The sequence below is a fragment of the Myxocyprinus asiaticus genome, chromosome 15 (assembly GCF_019703515.2).
Source record: "Myxocyprinus asiaticus isolate MX2 ecotype Aquarium Trade chromosome 15, UBuf_Myxa_2, whole genome shotgun sequence".
NCBI classification, from domain to species: domain Eukaryota; kingdom Metazoa; phylum Chordata; class Actinopteri; order Cypriniformes; family Catostomidae; genus Myxocyprinus; species Myxocyprinus asiaticus.
Window position 1 is genome coordinate 21,440,496 of NC_059358.1, and position 21,668 is coordinate 21,462,163.

Below are 21,668 nucleotides of genomic sequence, written 5' to 3' on the forward strand. Positions count from 1 at the left end.
CAGCAATTTGGGATTTCTAGGTCTCAATTTTTTAGGTATTTACAGTTGCGCCATTTCCTTTGTACTATTTTTGGTTGTTGTGCATAACCCCCTAAAGCTGCAGACACTCTTTGTATGGTGCTCACAGCCTTTGGAAAGGGGCATGAAGCATCAGTGTATTTATGTCTTGGTGAAGGAGCCTTAACAGCTCTTAAGAGGTAATGGGAAAGAGATTTGAACTTGGTATCGGAGGATGGGTAGGGGGAAAAGTATTTTTAAAAAAATGTTAAAACTATGTCTAGGGATGCAAGAATACGCCTTATTCAGTTTATTTTGCATCATTTCTACTGGACTCCCTCTAGATTGTTTAGGCTTGGTTTAAAAGACACACCTACCTGCTGGCGATGTCAGTTGGAGGATGGAGACATAGCCCATGCTATGTGGTTCTGTGCTAATATTCAAGAATTCTGGTTAAGAGTCCAGATTTTTATCTGTGAGGTTTTAGATACTCAAATTTCATTCTGCCCAGACTATGTATATTGGGTGATGGGGCAGATATTAAAGTAGGTGACAAATACACAAAAAGCTGGGTCCAAACTAGTGTAATGATTGGTAGACAAATAATTCTTAGTGGAAGGAAGTCAATTGGTGCTCCCTCATTTCAAGAATGGTTCATCGAATTGGGCTGGGTGGCGGCATATGAAAATATATCATACAAGCAGCTTGGCAGATTAGATGCGTATGGTAAGAAATGGGACAAATACATGACCTTTCTGGAAGGCTCTTGGTGAGGGCCATGTTTGTTTTTCTCCTTGTGTTTATATGTGTATACTCAGAATTGGACCACGGGAATGTTTGTTGTGGGGTTGGGAGGGGAATAGGGAATTAATAGGAGTTAAGGGGCATAATGGTTGACACTGTGCATGTATATTTTTCTTTGTTCTGTGTTATGTTTGAGAATCAACCAATAAAATGTTAATCTGAAAAAAAAAAAAAAATCTTCATTTGTGTTCTGCAGAAGAAAGTAATACACATCTGGGATGCTAGGATGATGAGTAAATCATGAAAGAATTTTCATTTTTGAGTGAACTATGCCTTTAACATACTGAAACAAGTTATTTTACAATATTTCCTTTAGTTTACACTATCCATTCTTCTGTTTTAAGAAGATATTCAGTCATTGCTGATGGCAGCTCAACAGAATGATGCTACTACAACCATACTTCAGTGGACAGGATCTTTGAGGTTTGCTAGATTTGTGCCACACATATCGCTTGGAATTTTATTTAAAAAGCTTTAGCTTGGTCTAATCTGACCACAGAAGTTTATCCTGGGTTACTATTACGCTGTTTTATACAATTCCAGATTTTATGTTTCTTGAGTTATAGCTTCTTTTGTCAAATCCTCTCATACAGGCAAGTTTTCTACATATCTCTTTTACTTTAGTACTTCAGCTTCTAAACTCTGTAACCCCTTCAAAGTGGTCATTCCCTTTTGGTTTGTGCGGGGAGGTTTTAGGCACAGCCCTTTCTACTGTAGGCAGTATCTGAGTGGTTTGGTATTGGACCCTCTTCCTAATAATTGCGCCACTGGGACATTCACACACAATTGTTTTGCACGCTGTTCAGAATTTATGCATTTGTTTTACTCTAATGACTACTTCATTTTCACAGCTGGTCTTTAAATTCTTATTCAACCTGAACAAATATTTAATTGTGGGGATTTAATCCAAATAATGTGGCAGTTATTTCAGTTTCACGGTGAGAGGCCAATTGCAGGGCAGTTTCAGTGATTTTTAAAAATAAAAAATTAACAGGGCACTATATTTCAATGTTAAATTTGTAATTTGAAAACTGATTAAAGGGCCAAATACTTCTACACAGTGCTGTATTTCTATTTTAGTGACGTTTGAAATGAACCATCCCAAAAATACTCTCCTCCACATTTTCTTCTCTTCATTTATAAAGATTTCTTGAACTTTTGCTTTTTGCCAAGAACTGATAAACTCAGGCAATTACAAATAAAATCCTCCATGTTTTCATATTCCAGACAGACATTAATATTGACATACTTTTTATCACCTACTGTGAATGAAAACACCTTGGAACCATTGGTCCGTGTTAATAATAAGTCATTTTAATATTTACACTTGTCTCAGATTGACAGGAGTTATATATTATTACATGCTGAGCTGTAACAGAATCCCTGACAGTGTGCCAAATGACTTCACAATGTTTACAGGACACCAGACAAGGCAAAGAAGCAATGACTACAGTGTCCTTCAAGTTTAGATCTCTTTCGCCCAAGATTATTTATGACAGTGACGCAACAAGCGCCTGATAACTCCAAACCCAGGACCACTGATCTGTTTAAAAGCAAAAATTTAATTGGGACAACTAAGACATGAAAGACCTCAACAGGCACATTTGGTCAAATAAAAGCTCAGTATCATGTATTCTGCATCTTGCTTTGAATTTACTTTCTCTGCCATTGAATACTGCCTGTCTGATGTGGAGCCAAGTCATTTCGTTGCGTGCTTAATTAAAAACTTGGTTCCACTAAATGTTGCTTTTATTTCTTTATGTAATAATGTGCAGTTTGTGCAAGTCACTTGGCCCATGAAAGATCTCTTCCATATGTCACATACACCCTTAGTGGGAACATTTTTAATTATCTGTTGGTCTGACCTTTAGAGGAAACCAGAGCTGCTTGATCTATGAACCTAAGGATCATATGGGCCAAGACATCAAATTGTTTTGATCACGAGGTCTTAGGTCTCACTCTGATGTAAATTTCAGTGATCGGTCCAAATCAGTACTGATCAAGACGGTTACAGACCTAGTTTCACTGCTAGGTTCAAGTATAGCACAGGGAGTTGTTCTGAAAAAGGTCTCCACTAGATCGCAATTCATTTCAAGAGAGCAGGTGCAGTGATGTTTAACGCCACAGTTGATTGAGAGAGATGGATTGTGCATGTCACCGAATGAGGGGGTGGTGTTCTGGGCCATCCCAGAGAATACGGCTGTCCCTGTCAACTGCTTTGCTTATGCCAAGATTCACTACTGCTCTTGCAACCTAGCTTGTGCCAAATGGCAGCATAAGCAAAAACATGAAAGACACCTTGATTGGGATTTTTAGCTTTTCATAAATCTGTCAAAGGTCAACAGGCTGCACTCATTAGCAGTATGTTTTATTCTTGCATTTCAGGATAAGTGTTAGAAATCTTTCAATTAAAGAAACAGTTCATTCAAAAAATACAATTGTCAAAATTAACAGTGTCACGCAAGGATATTATTTACCTCTAAAAACCACTTTCTCGCTTGAACAAGCTTTTCTCATAGTGCTCATATAATCATGAAGATTTTCACTAAAAAAATACCTACATTTTAAGTTGTTTCTCACCAAAACCTATCATGCGCTTTAGAAGACTTGGAATATGTTGCACTAGACACATGGACTAATTGTATGATAATTTGGGTGCTTTTTTTAAGCTTTAAAGTAAGTAACCATCAACTGGCATTGTACTAATTAGACAGACCAGGATAATTATAACTTTTTTCTTTCGTTTCGCTTAAAGTCATTTGAGTTTGGAATAATATGAAGGGGAGTAAATTAAAGTTTAACAGAACTGTCACATTCAGGGGGACCATTCCTTTATTGTGTTGGTCAAGGTAATTTTATATTATACAAGACAAACACGCAACAGTCCAGGCATGAAGAAAAAAAAGGTGTTTATTTTAGTGAACCATCAGGATCATTATAAATAAAGGGTGACCATTTGTCTGTGTCTTTATTCTTTCTCATTCAGAGAATCATAGTGTCATTCCAGAGTCCCTCCTTGAGGGTTGTTACTTCAAAGTTTAAATACTAAAATCGCCCTCTCCTATCCTCCAAAAGTCTTTTAAGGCCCAGCACGGGGTTGTAGTGCATTCTTGTGTAAGTCTGTCTAACAGACATCCTCCCAGGGCCAGAACAGTGTCATAGAACATGAAAACCCCTCAGCTGACCATTTTACACACAAATAATTTATCTCCAACCAGAGAGGCTTTGGTGAAATTATCCCTTAAATCTCCACAACCACAAACATTGAATCTTCAATCTAAAAAAAGATATATTAACAATTCCATAAATTACTCAAAAAGATTATCACAGTCAGTGTGCTAGTTCAAAGATTTATCTTTTCAGAGCAGTAAACAAAATCATGTAGAAAGTTGACAAAAATAATATGAACATCTGAAAAAATACATTTAAAAAAAAAGAAGAAGAAAAAAAAAAATATTCCCAAAATACTAATTTTGTTCAACTCCAGGGCTTTAAACACAAAATGAGCCAAATAATCAAATGTACAAGCCAGTTGATATGTGTAAAAAGCAGAGAAAAGCCATAGTGTCAGTGCCAAGCGAACAGCATCATCTCTCAGTTTAACTTCAGGCCCTGTGTTGGCCTCCAAATGTAGTGCAGAGAGTGAGGAGTCCTATAAGGTTTCAGCTTTCCTGAAGTTAGCGGGCTGTGCAGCCAAAGGTTGGTAGGTAAAAGGTGAGAGATTAGAGCTTAATTGAGTGAGGGCGACCTCTCTGTGGTCCACAGGAGCTCGATGTAGGGCCATTTGGTCTGTAGACAGCGTTTGACTGGGGTGTCATCTGTACGTACCATAGGGTCTTCAAAACCCATGATCAGAGCGGTGCCCTCAACGTAACTTACCTGGCAGAGAAAAAACAAAAAAGGTGTGGGGACACCAATACAGTTCTTTAGAAACAATCAGTGAACATACAACACATGTACAAGTATGTGTTAACACAAAAGATGCTCTGGTTGGTCCTTTGAGACACTTACCGACCTTCTAAATGAAACCACGGGAAAAAGCAGACCCATTTTCTGGGAATGCCAGTGTTTGAACGTGCTGTGTCCGAATATCTGTACTTCCCTACTATATATTATGCCAAAAACAGTATGCCAATGGAGTAGTATGTCCGAATTCTCAGTATTCATAAAACAGGAAGCGAGAAATACCAGGATGGCCTACTATTTCTGGCGAGATTCTGAAGTGCGGATCGACTGAACACTTTACTATGCCACAATCCCTCAGGAGCTGAGGCAACATCATGTTCAAAACACTGGATTTAAAATAACTTGTAAAACAAAACCAGAGTAGATTATGTATGTGTCACATTAAAGACCTGGCCTCCTGCTATGATGTCATCAGACATGAAACAGTTGATGGCTTCCATATGGAGGGCCCCTTATTGCCAGGGAGGAATCTGCCCTTGACAAAGTGTCATGGTGAACATGCATCCCAATTTTTATGTTTTCTGTTGCTGTTATTCATTGTGTTTAATAAGTGTACTGAAACTTGACAAACATTTTGTGTGTGAGTGATTACATTTATTTAAAATGCATACATGTCGAACCATCTTGGAGTATTTAAGTTTGAATGTGTAGGTTTAATGGTGCCAGTATAGAGTGTGATAAGAGGTTCACTGACCACCGATGACCTTTAAATCCAGGAATTAAGCGGTACTGTTCACAATAATCAAGTCTTAGGCATATCATCATCATCACTGAACAATCAAGATCCTGCTGAAGCTGGCCTATTCACTCATTAGCACAGTAAATCAGTCTGACTAAGTCTTAAACACTCCCTCTGGTGGCAGACACAAACATGCCCCAGTAGTTATTTAGTGGCACTACACCAGCATTCAGACTACTATGTTGACAGCTCAGACATGCTGACAACATAATTATCTCAGTCTGGGAAGCAAACACACACTCGCAAGACACAACTTGTCATTTTACCTCTATATGGCCAACTAACCTCCCCTCAACCGTGTGTTTCAGCAAAAAAGTTGTTTGTTTCATCAAGCATGAGTGTGTTCATTGGTATTCCCACAGTTAAATGAGCTATTCATGAAAACCATAACATGTGGATGCTATCTTTGACAGCAGTGGCAAAGATCTGTTAAGACTGCAAAAGTCGTCAGTAGCAGGATGGGAAAAGAATATTGGAATTTATTTGATCCCCTTCAGGCAGATGTTGAGAGGTGATCTTCTGGTGAAAACCCTTTAACCGTAAACTTTAGGTTTTCACAGCTAAAATTTTGCTGCCAGAGTATGTGAATAGAGTAGAGTGGAAGCGGAGCAGTATGATTTTGCCTGGAGGTAGGAGTGGGTTTTTGGAAAGTCGGAGCATCATTGCTTTCTCTTGTTCAAAGAAAGCTCCACTAACGGTCCATCACGAGCACAACACATGTTGAAGGGATAGTTCACCCAAAAATGAAAATTCTCTCATCATTTACTCACCCTCATGACATCCCAGATGTATATGGCTTTTTGTCTTCTGCTGAAGACAAATGAAGATTTTTTTGAAGAATATTTCAGCTCTGTAAGTCCTCACAATGCAAGTGAATTGGTAACAAAATGTAAGTTAAAAAAATAACATAAAGGCAGCATAAAAGTAATCCACAAAACTCCAGAGGTTAAATCAATATCTTCAGAAGAGATATGATAAGTGTGAGTGAGAAACTGATACAGTAAATATTTAAGTCCTTTTTATTATAAATTCTCCTCCCTGCCCAGTAGGTGGTGATATGCGTGAAAAATGCAAATAGCCAAAAACAAAAGAAGAAGAATATGAAAGTGAAAGTGCAGATTGATATCATATCACTTCTGAATATATTGATTTAACCACTGGAGACATATGGATTACTTTTATTCTTTATGTGCTTTTGGAGTTTCAAATATTGGTACCCATTTACTTGCATTGTGAGGACCTACAGAGCTGAGATATTCTTCTAAAAATCTTTATTCATGTTCAAAAGAAGAGAGAAAGTCATACACATCTGGGATGACATGAGGATGAGTAAATGATGAGTGAATTTTAATTTTTGGGTGAACTATTCCTTTAATGACCAATAACGCATAAAGAATTTGTGTTAAGCACAGAGTTAAACACAATTGGCATGAAAGAAAGATGGAATTTCTGAAATATTATCAGAAAGAATGTGAACAAAATACAAATGTATATTGAAAAGTAATAATGTCAAAGGAGAATGGGAGTGGGGAGGTGACTGCCAAGACCAAAAGATGGTTGTGCAATCTTAAAAGGCCTGTGTCTAGAAAAGATGATTAAGTGTTCCGTTCACATGTGGAAAGAAAATCTAAAAGGTCAGTAATACATATCTCTCTCCCCTATTAAATATATTGAAAAATCATATCATCATTCTAATCTTATGCATCGCCGTCTTTACTGTATTATGGCCAACATTAAATAGAATTGAACATTTAACAACTCAAAACACCAACTGAACTTCTCAAAATGTTAATATTGCGTAGTTTGACTTTAATTGTTTGGAATCTAAAATGAACTTTAGTGCTCTAAATTATGCAGTTTGCAGTTTACATTTTCAGATGAAGCTCAGCAAACGCAAGCCGAGGTAGAGAGGGGTAGATTTTTTTTGTTTTTTTATATATATATATATATATATATATATATATATATATATATATATTTAAAAGATTAAAAAGCTAGTATTTCTGAAAGTGAACTCAGCATTGAACATACAGTATAGTTTTGATGTTATGTAGTCTTGGAAAAAAAAAGTGTAGAACATTCTGATATACTGTATATGTCCGATATATATATATATATATATATATATATATATATATATATATATATATATATATATATATATAAATATATAGTATATATGCAATTTTGTCGCTTAGTAATTAAAAAAAATTTTTTTTTATATAATCCAGAGAATGTTGCTGACATGCTTCAACAGTTACCTAAAGAATAATTTAGTACAGACTTGGACTAGTGTTAGTGTTGCAATAAAGCACATTGAAGCTTTTTTTCTACTATAGTGTATTTTTTATTTAATACATCTTGTGCACGGAGGTTTGTGATATTTAAAAGCATACCGAAATAACTTTAATATGGAGCGATAGCTGGGCCCAGATTTTGCCATGGAGTGAACACTGAGCAGGGTTTCTCTTATCAGTGAGTGGGGAGCAGGAAATGGTCAACCTAGAGTGGAGCTGGAGACGAGTGATAATAGAATGCTTTGATTGCGAAGGAGAAATTTTTAGGGATGCACCGATCCGATACTGACGTATTTACCTGGATCGGGTATTGGCCTGATCCAAATACAATACCACGTGATTGTCATTGCCGTTATCGTCAAGCTCAAAGAATGACATAAAGAACCTTTAAAGCATCATTAAAGTAGTCCATATATCTTGTGCATTATATTCGAAGACTCTTGAATACATATGATAGCTCTGTGAATCGCAAAAGTCTGTGTTTATAAAATACATATACAGTTTACTGAATGAGCGCCGCTCTGTTGACACACACACATCCTGTAAGCATGCGAATTGGCTCATGATGTGCTGTTGTATTTAGCTCTCAGAGCTCGCTATATGTGAGCGCTTTACACAAATTCCATCTCAGATGTAGATGCTCAATTGTTCGGTTCGCTTATAACAAGCATTGAAGGAGCATTACAACAGATGTTGAATGAGAAGTGAATTAAACTACTGTGAAGCAGAGGTGTATAGTAATGAAGTACAAGTACTTTGTTACTGTACTTAAGTACAGTTTTTTCATATCTGTACTATACTCGAGTATAAATATTTCTTTGGACTTTTACTTTCACTTCACTACATTTTGAAGAGAAAATTTATACTTTTACATTTCAAAAAATTTCTCTAGACACTTTTGTTACTTTTGCGACATAACACCCAAAAAAAAAATAACAGCTGTACGTGCAGAAATGCGTGCAGATCGGCGATAGTGATGTGTGATTCGTTGAAAGAATAATTTGAGTCGAATCTTTTACATTTGATTCCTTTGAACTGAACAAAAAGATTCAAAAAGCGGTCTGAATGATTCGTTTCGTGAATCATGAATCTGAATCAAAATCACAAGCGAAGTTCCAAAATCTATCTCCTCTGGGGAAGACAAAAAACTGCTCATGTGACTAGTTAATTTGATAAGGTTAGGCTTAAACATTATGAAAGCTGTGAAACAACGAATTTATGTGCGATCAGTCTCTTGCCTTTCCAGGAGACCTGTTCATATTAAAGTCAATCACATGCGTTCACATTTTACATTTAACCAAGGTACGATGTGTATGAATAATTACTGTACCAGCACTCATGAAAATATCCAACAATATTTATTTTTATATTTTATGAAGATGGATGAATGGTCTTTTCCTAAGCAAAACTAGTTTTCTGGTGGTTGCTAAAGTGTTATATTTGCATTTAAGCACATTTATGCTACAGCTTACTAGGGTTTTCTGGATGGTTGCTAGGGCATGCTATGCAGTTGTCAAGGTGATCTGCTGTGAGTTTTAGTGCATTGCTACAGTTTGTGGTGCCAGGTTGTTATTATGCTGTTGCTAAGTTGTTTTCTTTGTTTTTAGCACATTGCTATGCAGTTGCCAGGGTGTTCTGGGTGGTTGCTTATTGGGCCAAATGAAAAGAGCCCATCCCCACAAGTCTCTGTTCTGGTCACTAATATGACTCAACTCTCTCCTTCAATGTTCCAATTTTTATGGACTGTGGTGTTTATTTACACTCATCCCATAAATATGATCATTCTGATATGACTTGAATGCGCCATTAAAGGTAATTTATAGTTAGTTTAAAAATGAAAATTCTCTCATAATTTTCTCACCCTCATTCAATCCTAGATGTGTGACTTTCATTTATTTTCCTGCAGATCACAAACAATAAAAGAGTTTCTGAAGAATAATGCCGTTATGTAGGTCAATTCAATGTAACCTTTGAAGCTCCAAAAAGCACATAAATGCAGCATAAGAGTAATCCATAAATCTCCAGTGGTTTCACCAATGTCTTCTGAACAGATCCAGTTGGTTTTGGGTGAGAATTGACCAAAATATAACTCCTTTATCGACTATAAATCTTGACATTAGCATTCTCTTGGCGATCAGGATTTCAAGCTTGATTACACTTCCTATTGCGCCATCTAGGGCTCTGTGCATGCATCAAGCACTAGAAAGTGAAATCAAGCTTGAAATCATGATCGTGCCTAGAAATTGCAATGGCAAGATATAGAGTGAAAATGAGTTACAATTTGGTTTGTTCTCACCCAAAACCGACTGAATCGCTTCAGAAGACATGGATTTAACCACTATAGTAGTATGGATAACTTTATGCTCCCTTAATGTGCTTTTTGTAGCTTGAAATGTCTGGCCACCATTCACTTGCATTGAATTGACCTATAGAGCTGAAATATTCTTCTAAAATCTTTGTTTGTGTTCTGCAGATGAAAAAAAGTCATACACATCTGGGATGGCATGAGGGTAAGTAAATGATGAGCACCACCAATCAAATAAGTTGCCATGGGTTTAATGAAATGTTCCATAATGTATGCAATTTACTTGTACTTTTGATACTTAAGTAAATTTAAATCAGTTACTTTAATACTTTTGCTTAAGTCATTTTCTCATGAGCTACTTTAACTTTTACTTGAGTCAATTTCCATGAAGGTATCTTTACTTTTACTCAAGTATGACAAATGGATACTCTATACAACACTGCTGTGAAGTAGCCTACAAACAAACACTCTTCTGGAGTCCTTCTGGTGCGGTCCTTCAAAATAAAAGCCTGAGTCAAAATAAAAGTCCTAAGCCATTACAACTGAAATGTATCACTATGGTAAAATAAAATTCAAATATTTATTATTATTTTACAAATTACAATAACAAATTACATTTGTTATTTAATAAATTATATAAAAAATACTGTATGATTGAAATATGGACTGATATTCCAATTTGATGATCCTATAGCAATAAAGTGAACAAAAAAGAGATCTGAAACCATATACAAGTCCAGATACAAGTTGGAAAAAAATAATAATAATTAAAGAACAGGCTTCTTTTCTACTGAAGATTTTAACTGTAATTATTGTAAAGTTTGCTGATGCATCCAACAGACTAGTTAAGAATAAAGTTTTTCTTAATTGGCTGCACAGGTTTTTATATAATAATTTTTTTCTCCCCCCCCCTATTTTTAATTAAATAATGTGTAGTTAGATGAGTATATATTTTGTTTTTGTTTTTTACACATAAAAGAGTACTCACAGTCAGTTCCATATACTGAGTTATAGATACTCTAAACTCATTAAGAAAAACGACACTTATTAAGAAAATAACACAACACTGGTATCGGATCGGCCGATACTGAGAGTTCCGCTATCGGAAGAGAAAAAAATGGTATCTGTGCATCTCTAGAAATTTTTGCCAATCCAATCCACTCACATGCTCTGGTTGCAGTTGTTTGGTGCACTTTGTTGGCTGTGATTCTCTGATTGGTGGATTTTCTCCCTCAGGACCATGGGTAGTGTAGATTTACCAGGAATTCCGCTACGAAACACGATTTTTAAAAAGTAAAGTTGAAGTTACACAGATTGATGGCTTCAACAGAAGCATATACTATTGATTAAAAACCTAAGTGCTCACACTAGGTCTGTCTTTAAAGGTTTATATATTAAAGTTGAAAATTAAAATTGCCTATGGAAAAAAATAAAAAATAATAATAATCAGATTTTTACTTCCGGATCTGTTGCGTTCTACAGAGCCCTACTTCCCAATTAAATACACACATTCATCATGGCTGCCAGTCAGCTTTGGTCTCATGAACCAGCAGAGTTATCCATGTTAGCTTGAACATTCTTTTCTGCAACTGTGTCAATACTGTGAGCAGGTTTATGCTACATAATCCAAGTATTCTCATTGAGTGTCCACATTTCATGTTCTGAGTTCTACTGAAGGCTTTGTGTTCACCAAGTCTACACTTTCATACAAGCATTTCTTTATATTCAGACCAAAATGAATACACATCCTTATAACCAGTCATAGAAGTTCAGTCTGCCTGTGCACAAGGAATGAATCTTTTATTGCTGATAGTTATGATAGTAATTTTTTTTAGATTGAACTCATGAAGAGCAATTTCAATTAAATGATATATTTTATATTTTTATATATAATATTGAAATTTTCATGACGTTTAATTCATTTTCATATCTTTTAGAGGCCTGGGAATCCCAATTTTAATTATCTTATTTTCCATGGTTTTCCATGACTTTAGAAACTGTCTAAAATGAAAGGCAATGTCTTAAAAATATGCAAAATCTGTAGAATTCTCTGGAATGGATTTAAATATGGTAAAATATGTTATGCTGATCTGAGAGTACTACACCCTTATTTGTAGCTGAACGCATAATCAAATTAGCCAAAATATGTAATAAATGAACACACAAGGGTCAAGGGATATGTAGATCTTTGTGGATGACAGTTGAAGTACATCACATTAAACCAATCAATACAGGGCTTTTCCATACATAAATTAATTTAGAACTCATGTTTTTTTTGCTTTTTGTCAAATAATGACAACAATAAGGACACAAAATCATAATTACTGACAGCAGTGGGACAGTGGCCCAGAACCTACTGTATAAGTGACATGAAGCAGAACTGCTGGAGGATGACAGAATGAGAGCAGCTCCCCTCGGATGATTATATGACAACCTGGCCTTTCACTATGTGCCAGTATGGTCCATATTACAGCCAGAAGAAATCCTAACATTTTGCAGGGTGTTTGGTTCCTGAGAAAAGGCCCCTGTCAGTATACGAGTGGCACAGAGGAAGCCTAAACAACAAAGGCAGTGCACTTTACTGCTTCTGCTAATGCCTTTGCCAGAGTAATGAAGAGTAACCTGTGTGTCCTTAGGGGCCTGATGTGGCAGTTCCTGCCCATTATCCTTAAATGTCTGTCAATCTCTCTAAACACACACACATACACTTCCGTTAAGAAGTATAGGGTCAAACACACACTGTGATAAATGAATGCATGAGGTGGTCAGGGGGTGTGACTTTCTCTAGTGTTTAAAGATGGCATGTGTGAATGTCATTAGTACTCTTTATGTGGATGTGTATGGAAAATGAGAAATAGGTCATGATGGTCAGAAAAAGCACTCAACTACCAGTGCCAGTACAGAGGACATATGATGAGAATAAACACCTGGCCAAACATCAGACAGCGATTATTATATATAATAGATCTGCAAGGGGCTGACACAGAATATAGTGGGTCTTTGTTTCAAGTGATTTCTTATGTGAAAATTTTAAATATTAAACCTATGATGAATTTTTGATTTAAAAACATTTTTGTATAAATGTTAATATAATAATTAACAAACAAAAAAACAAGCTAAAAAGAAGGTTGAAAAACAAAAAATGCAAAAAATGCAAAAAAAAAAAAAAAAAAAGATTAAGACATTACCCATTATGAAAGACATAATGAAAAAAATACAACTTTTTAGATATTTTCGTGGTCATTATGCTCTCTTTACAAATGCCAATGTGTATATATGACAATCAAATTATTATTATTATTTTTTATATATATTTAAGTCTAGAAATGTTCTTTTGAATGCTCAACAGATTCCATAATAAATAAAGAGAAAGAGAGAGAATTCAGTAATCACATTCAGACTCAAAATACAAGGGATCAGATAGGATAAGACTGACCCACCAGGGATTTCATGCCATTAAAATATATGGCTATTAAAGTGTGCATGCATGCACTGGTATTAGAGAGCAAGCATGAATGGGTGTCTTACCTTCTCATTGTGGTTGGACTGCTTCAGGCCGTTATAGTGATACACAGGAAATGAGTCTGGAATCACTGAATCCTGGAACAGCAAGACGACACGTGTCAGTGTGGACATGTAAACTTCTATGTACTGTTTGTGCATGCGTGCGCACAAAACATCAGGTCTGTGTAACATCAGTGGACAGCCTTATATGTCCTTCAAAGTGACAGATACTGCCTAGATCTGACTCAATCTACAGGATGTCAGGAAAACTTTTCCAAACCAAGTTAAGACACAGCCAAAACAACTCATTCCAGCTCAAACAAATCACAGCGCACTCCATAAACTCACTCCAGAGAGACCAGAGAGCAAGAAACATCAGGTTTTCGTTCTAGTGACATACTATAGACAGCAAACTGAAATACAATGCTTCGAGTCCAAAACAATCACAGCACCACCATTCAGCTGCTAAAAAGGCCCAATCACAACCCTTTACCAACACTCCCCAGACCAACTCAAACCAGCAGCAAGACCCAAGCACACACTTTTGACCGGAGCCAAATACCTCTGTCTAGCCCCCATACCACATGCCTGCCTACCTGCCAAAAATACAACAGCTAGCCGAGTGTGTGCATGTGTTTGAGTAGGCCTGAAACAGGGTTAGAGTATTTGATTTGATGGTAAATTGAGGCCTTTTTTGTATGCATCCCTAAAGCCCTAATCTATTTAACACAGAGCAGTATAGAGCTGCAACTCTCAGCTTCTTCCTCTCATTACACCTCTTTCATTCAGAGGGTCTACATGTACATAGATTAAATCTGGGGCTGATTGTAGGTTTATTTAAACATAATGAAAAAACAGTAAGAAAAGCTGAGCAAGAACAAGTTTCATGGGGGAGGAAAAATGACAGCAATACAGTCTGAGAAAAATGAGAAAAGGGGAAAAATATCTAAATGTGTGTCTTTAGAGGGCAAATGTGTTGTGACATCACATACTCTATTTGGGCACCATAGTGGTGTGTCCTGGTGTGTATTACCTGATCAGGGAAGAATTCCAGCAGAAACTGACCCAACAGAACAATGCCCAACCCCTCCGGATCCAATTTACTCTTCATCAGATTCACACTGTGAGACAGAGAGAGAGAGAGAGAGAGAGAGAGAGAGAGAGAGAGAGAGAGAGAGAGAGAGAAAGACAGAGGCATAAAAACTGGACCTTAGGATGCTGTGTGTGTGTGTGCACGTGTGTTTTAGCTTGTATGGGTCATTGGCATCCTAAAGCAGTGTCATACTGAGCTATTATCACAGGTTATGTTCAGATACTAAATATAACTCAAAACCACCTCAGTGATATTAAAAGACTTGACTTTTCCTTTTTAAGGAATAAAACAAGACCTTTAACATTGCCAGGGGTGGGTTTACGATTTCTGAGGCCCCAAGTATCCGACCAAATCCGGCCCCATTTCGAAAATGTTTGCTTAAAAAATTACATAAAATGTATTTTAAATCATAATTTTAAATTCATCCTATCAACCACTGTAGCTAAGCAAATTCAAAATGTTTAATGAAATAAAATCTTGTTAAAGATAATTAATGCATGTTTTCCAGTTTTTCCACAATACAGTGATAAAAAAAAAAAAAACAATATTTACCTACATATATTTTTACAAAACATTTTTTTTTCTTTTTTTCTTTTTTTTGTGTGCAAAACCTACTACTTCACCCAGTAACATTTTGGAATTCAGTTGTTATTTATTAATATTATAATCCAACAATTATTTATTGTTGTCCAGTTTGTCATTATAATATAATACAGTATTATTATTATTTTGAGGATTTGTTGTATACAATAGTAATATATTCCTGTCTTATTTACTTTCACCCGGAGTTTATATTCTGATGCTGAGGCTGTATTTTATGTAAGCATCGTAGACAACGTTCGTATTGCAACAATAAACATACAAAGCACGGCAGCCCCTCAGCATACTAGAGCAGAAGGGGAAAAAAACATTGCCGTTTATCAAGCGCTGAACTTTGCTTGTTGCAGAACAATCTGGAATAATGTTAAACATTGTAACAGTTCCCTCTTTGCAACCTGAACTTGTTCAGAACGTTAAATCTTTGTGACACCTGTGATAAAAAAAAAAAATCTAGACAGTGCAATGACTGAAAAAGAACGCAGGTGTCTCTGCATGCATTTTTGAAATCTGAAGCTCTTATTAATTTGACAGAGTGTCTAAAAATGTGCCGGTGCTGCGTGAGACACTGAAGAAACAGCGAGACGCAGTGCAGCATGTATGGATGTTCATCCAGCACGTTTACACAGGAAAACGATGCAAAAACAGAGCAGATGCATGCAAAAACCCGTTCGGTGTGAACGGCCCCTAACTCTTCCGTTCGCGTGTATCTGTGAATGAGAACGCATGCGCGAAACGAGTTCGGATGGCCTATATATATATATATATATATATATATATATATATATATATATATATATATATATATATATATATATATTATTATTATTTTTTTTTTCATAAATTACAAACCTGAACCCTACTTAAAAAACTCATCTGTCCCGACCCCGGCAGCTTCTAATGTGAACCGCGTTACAACAGCGACAACAGCGTATTTGCGCATGTACCCAGAACATCATGTCACCCCTAAAGCATTTTTTTGTGGAGTTTTCCTGTCGTCCAGGGCCCCATGCAATTGCGTGGTTTGCGTGGTGGTTAAAACTAGTGCCCGACCGATATATCGGTCGGCTGATATTATCGGCCGATATTAGCCTTTCACCGATATATCGGTATCGGCGTATATTTTACCGATATGTGCCGATATGAAAACTTTTTTTCAGAACATATAATGCTTTAGAATTGGTGTCATTACGTAGTTTGTCCAGCAGAGCGTGCTCCGACTCCATTGTTTACAGAGCTGACTCTGAGCTGACGGTGGCTCTCAGACAGGGCGGAGTTCAGCGGTGTCATCATGGTAAGTTGTTAACTAGTTTGTTAAATACATACTGGAAACTTAATAAACAATGACCCCATAATTTTCCATTTTCAGTATAACTAATATAACGTTAACCTTGTCCCTGACAGCCATGTTACTCATTTCTGTTTGCTGTTAGCAAGGTAAACATCAGAGCATCTTTTTGCAGCTCAGCAGACAACAGGTTCCTGGTGGATTGTGTCTGTTGAGTGTTGATTTCACGCTGTTGAGTTGGTGAGACACAATGCTGGAAAGTAAAATAAACAACGTCCGTCTTTTACTCTCCGTGACAACGAGCTTATAGCTAACTAGCTAGTCACACAGCTACTTTCATTGTTGTCAGCTGAGTGGAAGCTAATGAGTAAACATGTATTCACCAAACTGTTTTGTTTAGGATTCACAGTTTGGTACCCCCTTCAAATGAACAATTCCAGTCATGTCATTTATAAAATGTAATATTTAAAAGTCTGGTTTTCCACCATTGAAAGTTTCCCCTGAACTTGTATAGCAGAATACGGTGTAACAAGGCTGCTGTTGTTTATTTTGACTTGGCAGTATTAATATAGGCAGCATTTGACTGATACTAAACAGTACTGATGTTTATTTAGTTATTTATTTTAATTTTATTTATTCTTTATTTTAATGGTCAGCATTTGACTGATACTAAACAGTACTGATGTTTACTTAGCTATTTGTTTTATTTTTATTTATTCTTTATTTTAATGGTAAGCATTTGACTGATACTAAACATATAGTACTGATGTTTATTTAGCTATTTATTTTATTTTATTTATTCTTTATTTTAATGGTCAGCATTTGACTGATACTAAACATACAGTACTGATGTTTATTAAGCTATTTATTGTATTTTTTTTTATTCTTTATTTTCTCAGTGTTCATTTCTAGAATTTGTTGACAATGTATAATAATAATGTCAAATATTCTTTGCTAAAAATATTTGTTTAAGAAAGCAGCCTTCTGAGTACCTTTGCATAGTCATAAAATCGGTGAAAAATCCGCATAGAAAAGGTCTGTTTTCATTCCAACTCAAAAATTAACTATATCGGCCACCATATCGGTAATCTGTGAATTTTCCCTCTCTAAAATCGGAATCGGTTTCAAAAATCCCATATCGCTCGGGCTCTAGTTAAAACCGCTACTGAACATTTCTAAATATCGCAGACACAAACTTGGCTTTCTAATTCCATCACAGGTCACTTTAATGCTTGCATAAAAATCTTAATAATAATTGCTTGCCAAAATGCTGATTAGGATGCATGTAGTTCCAGAAGAGGCCAAAGGAAGGTTCAGGCTTTTTTGACACTTGACTAAACTGCTTTGACAGAACAGGGTACTTTGTAAAAACAAATACTAGACTTTAACTTAATTCTGTCATTTTAACTTTAGTTTAAAGAACCCTTTGAATATCTGAAGTTGTCTCTCAATCAGTCAAAATGACTTAAGAAAGCAGGTGGTTTGAAATTACTAAAATTCTAGTGGGGGTGAAGCTGTTTACAAGGTGAAGGCTTCAAAGGGACTCAATAAGCATTGGGTTTGGCTTTCAAAAGGGCTTGCATAAAGGAGGATTTTACTCCTGTTTTTCTCTTCTATGCTTAACATTAGAAGACTGACTAAATAGCATGCCAACTCAAGTTGTGTTGCTCATCCAAAGAGAGAAGGCATAGGTGCTTATCACATACAAACACCTGTTCTTTCTATCTTTAAGACACTAAAACCAGACAAATTCTTGTGTTACTATTAGAAAATATCTAGTCACAACTAAACTTCCTTTTAGCTTTTCCAGAAGGGTATTACTACTTAAATGTTTTCCTATAATGATAATTGTCATTGTCTGTCATTATTTACTTACCTTCATTGGTTGTTCTGAACAAGTATGTCTATCTTCCGTGGAATACAAAAGGACAAATATTTTATAATCTTCACACTTTTTTCCGCAGTATAATGAAAGTGAATAGAAACTCTGGGCTGTCAAGCTCCAGTAAGGACAATCACTTGTGTGATGAACAGACTGAAATTTAAGTCATTATTCACAACCTAATCAAATCATTGATCAACTCCTGTAAACGGCACACAAATCAAATATGGCAACATGTCCATTTGAATGTGAATATCAACTTAAATTTCGGTCTGTTTATCACAAAGTTATCGTATGCTTTCAAAAGACTTTGGCATAGACGACTTTTACTGTGATTTTGTTGTTGTTGTTGTTTTTGTGTCCTTTATTGTGCTTGACAGTATGGAATCCCTATTCATTTTCATTATATGGCGAAAAGACGTGTGAAGATGTTAAAAAAATATCCTTTTGTATTCTTCGGACGTCAGTCATACAGGTTTGGAATGACATGAGCGCAAGTAAATAATGGCAGAATTTTCATTTCTGACGAAATGTATTCCTTTAATAAATATGTATTTACAAAAGAATTTCATAAAAAGTTAAGGAAATTCATTAAGTGCTATTGTTCCATGGATATAGTCCCTGATGTGTAAGCCTACCTAGTGATAACATTAACATTCGGCCTCTATGGGTGTAAACAAGTGTTTTGGGACCAGAGCTGGGTAGTAACTGATTACATGTAATTTGGATTACGTAATCAATTTACAAAAATTAATAATTAGAGTAAATTCCATTTTAAAATAGTTGTAATCAGATTATAGTTACCTTTGTATGGATTATGTGATTACATGTTAATCAGAAAACAGCAGTAACAAGTTCATAATTTATGAACTATTAAATAGTTAATTTTCTTCCCCCCCCCCCCCCACCAATCTAAATCAGCCTACTGCTGATATACATTCAGTGAGTATTTGAGTGTTTTCAGTAAAGGGGGAAGGGTTGTGGAATTGCACACACAGACTTGATACTAGCCACTTGCCAGGTAACTTTAACACTGGAGATGAAGCATCTCACGCAGCATTTGACCACTGGTTTACAAAAATAATTTTACCTTTAGGGAGACACAGGGCAAAAACACTACTGTGCAATGTAAACTCTGCCTTCCAAAAGTTAATATCCACTTCTGTGTCAGATCTACGGAAGCATTTGTAGGTGTGCCTGCATGTTTTCTTAACTTTACATTGCATATCTAACCAACTCCTGTCAAACAGATTTTAATTGTTATCTGAATTATCCTGTGTGTCATAGAACCATGTGTGACTATGTATTTGGAAAGGTTTTGTCCATTAAACTTATCAAATTGCCCAAATATCAAATGTACCATAATTTTGTAATTCACAATCTAATTCACACATACATGTGCATTAGCGTGGTAAAGTTAGCTTTTTTTTTTCACAAATTGCTTTTGTACTCAGCTTAAAAAAATGTACATTAATGTGCTTTTACGATAACTTTTGAGACTGTTTTTGTGTGACACTGATTCACAAATATAACTGGTCTGATCTCTTACCTCACATGGATGGCATTTGTAACAACAAAGTTGCTGGAGTAAGACCACATTTGTTAAACAAGCCGTGGGTAACCTGTCCAAAATTTTAGAAACTCTCCAATAAGAAATGCATGTTTTTTACTTCTAAATATGTACGTTGATTAAATTCTTATCAGTTTAAATGTGTTTTTGTATTTCATGACCCTTTAAGTACCTTTTTTTCACTCATTAACAGAAAAATATTGAGTGAAACAAAAAATCATATTAAAATTCTCATATTTTGATTCATTAAGTTAACTGAATCCAAAATAAATCAGATTGGATAACCAAAAAACAGTAATCAAAGAGATTGTTACTAATTACAAATTTAGTCATGTAATTTGTAATCAGTACTTGATTACAATTCCGAAGTAACCTACCCAGCACTGTTTGTGACATAGCAGTTGCTATATTGTGTATTTTAATACAGCTGGATCACATCCAGGACCAGAAATATCTATCTTATAATCTAAAACATCACACACACAAACTTACTAGTCTGGGTCTGAGACAAGATCCAAAGATTTCATAACATCTTCAAGCAGTGTGTCTGGAATGAACCCGTTAACTGAAGATGAGGAGAAAGAGTAAAGAGGCAGCAGATGGTTAGAGCTTCAAGAATCTTGATCACCACCCCCCCACACACACACAGCCTGTGTCTTATGCCCACCATAAAACCTGAGCTTCATCTCTCTAATTGAAGACACGCTACCAGACACCGACAACGCACATAAACACGCTCAGATAATGGGTAGGGATGTTAATGGTTTATCGATGATCTATTAAGTAAGGGATAATGTACACTTAGCCGTTTGTTATCGCAAACTAAACCTTGACAGGGAGATCAGGACCTTGACGTGAAGTGGAGTTACAGCTACAGGTGCAGTTGTTACAGAGAAATATAAGACCGATAGATTCCGCCATTGACCAATCAGAATTGAGCATTCCAGAGAGCCATGTACTAACTGTCCTTAGTAATTTGATAAGAATAAGAAACAAAGATGCGCATCCTTCACTTCCTCTCTTGAAAAGATGAAGCAGCCTCAATGTAACCAATCATGCAGTGTTTCTCTATAGATGAACATTTTATTTTCTGCATACACTAGGCCTGTCGCTATTATTAAATAACCGTCTGATCGTGGTTATTTTATCTAACTGTGGTTATTTGAGATAACTGTGATTATTGGGCATTCAAATTCCCATCACATTTTAATGCACAAATTAAGTAATTTTAAGCAAATCTAGTGTATAAATGCCATGAACGGCGCATTTGTGTGTCATTCAGTTGAACTCCGAGTCCGAGCATCACTGAGCCGCACCTCGAACGTCAACCAGCTCCTGTCCGGAAGAGCGAGTGTAAGTAGAGGCTCATGCCAAACTCCTGCGAAAATATAAACAAACAAATATAAACTTTGATAGAAAACACAAAGCGCTCCAGTTTCACTTTAAACTACTGTGTAATGGCAAATGTTCCTGGTTCATACACACAGTGTTAATGACATGCAGTGACACAGAGGAGGAGACACAGGCTTACTTGATTTCTGTGAAGTGATGAAATAATGAACAAAACCTTAAAGGTTTTGCTTCATGAGAGATAAGGGCTCATGGGTTTAATCAAAGAGCATTAAA

General features: G+C 36.0%; 1 protein-coding gene across 8 annotated transcripts in view; it reads right to left on the minus strand.

The window, feature by feature from the left end:
- Nucleotides 1–3,693: 3,693 nt before the first annotated feature.
- Nucleotides 3,694–21,668, minus strand: part of LOC127453002 (ubiquitin carboxyl-terminal hydrolase MINDY-3-like) — a 92,302-nt gene continuing 74,327 nt past the window's right edge. For 7 of the 8 annotated variants that reach the window (XM_051718977.1, XM_051718972.1, XM_051718974.1 and 4 more), the window contains 4 exons: nucleotides 20,535–20,607; nucleotides 14,646–14,733; nucleotides 13,637–13,708; nucleotides 3,694–4,680 (listed from right to left, as the gene is read on the minus strand). In XM_051718977.1, coding sequence (XP_051574937.1) covers nucleotides 4,531–4,680; nucleotides 13,637–13,708; nucleotides 14,646–14,733; nucleotides 20,535–20,607 — 383 coding nt within the window. In that variant the 3' untranslated portion in view covers nucleotides 3,694–4,530. Of the gene's footprint in view, nucleotides 4,681–11,273; nucleotides 11,379–13,636; nucleotides 13,709–14,645; nucleotides 14,734–20,534; nucleotides 20,608–21,668 lie in introns of all 8 variants that reach the window. The other variant, XR_007899348.1, reaches the window with a different exon arrangement.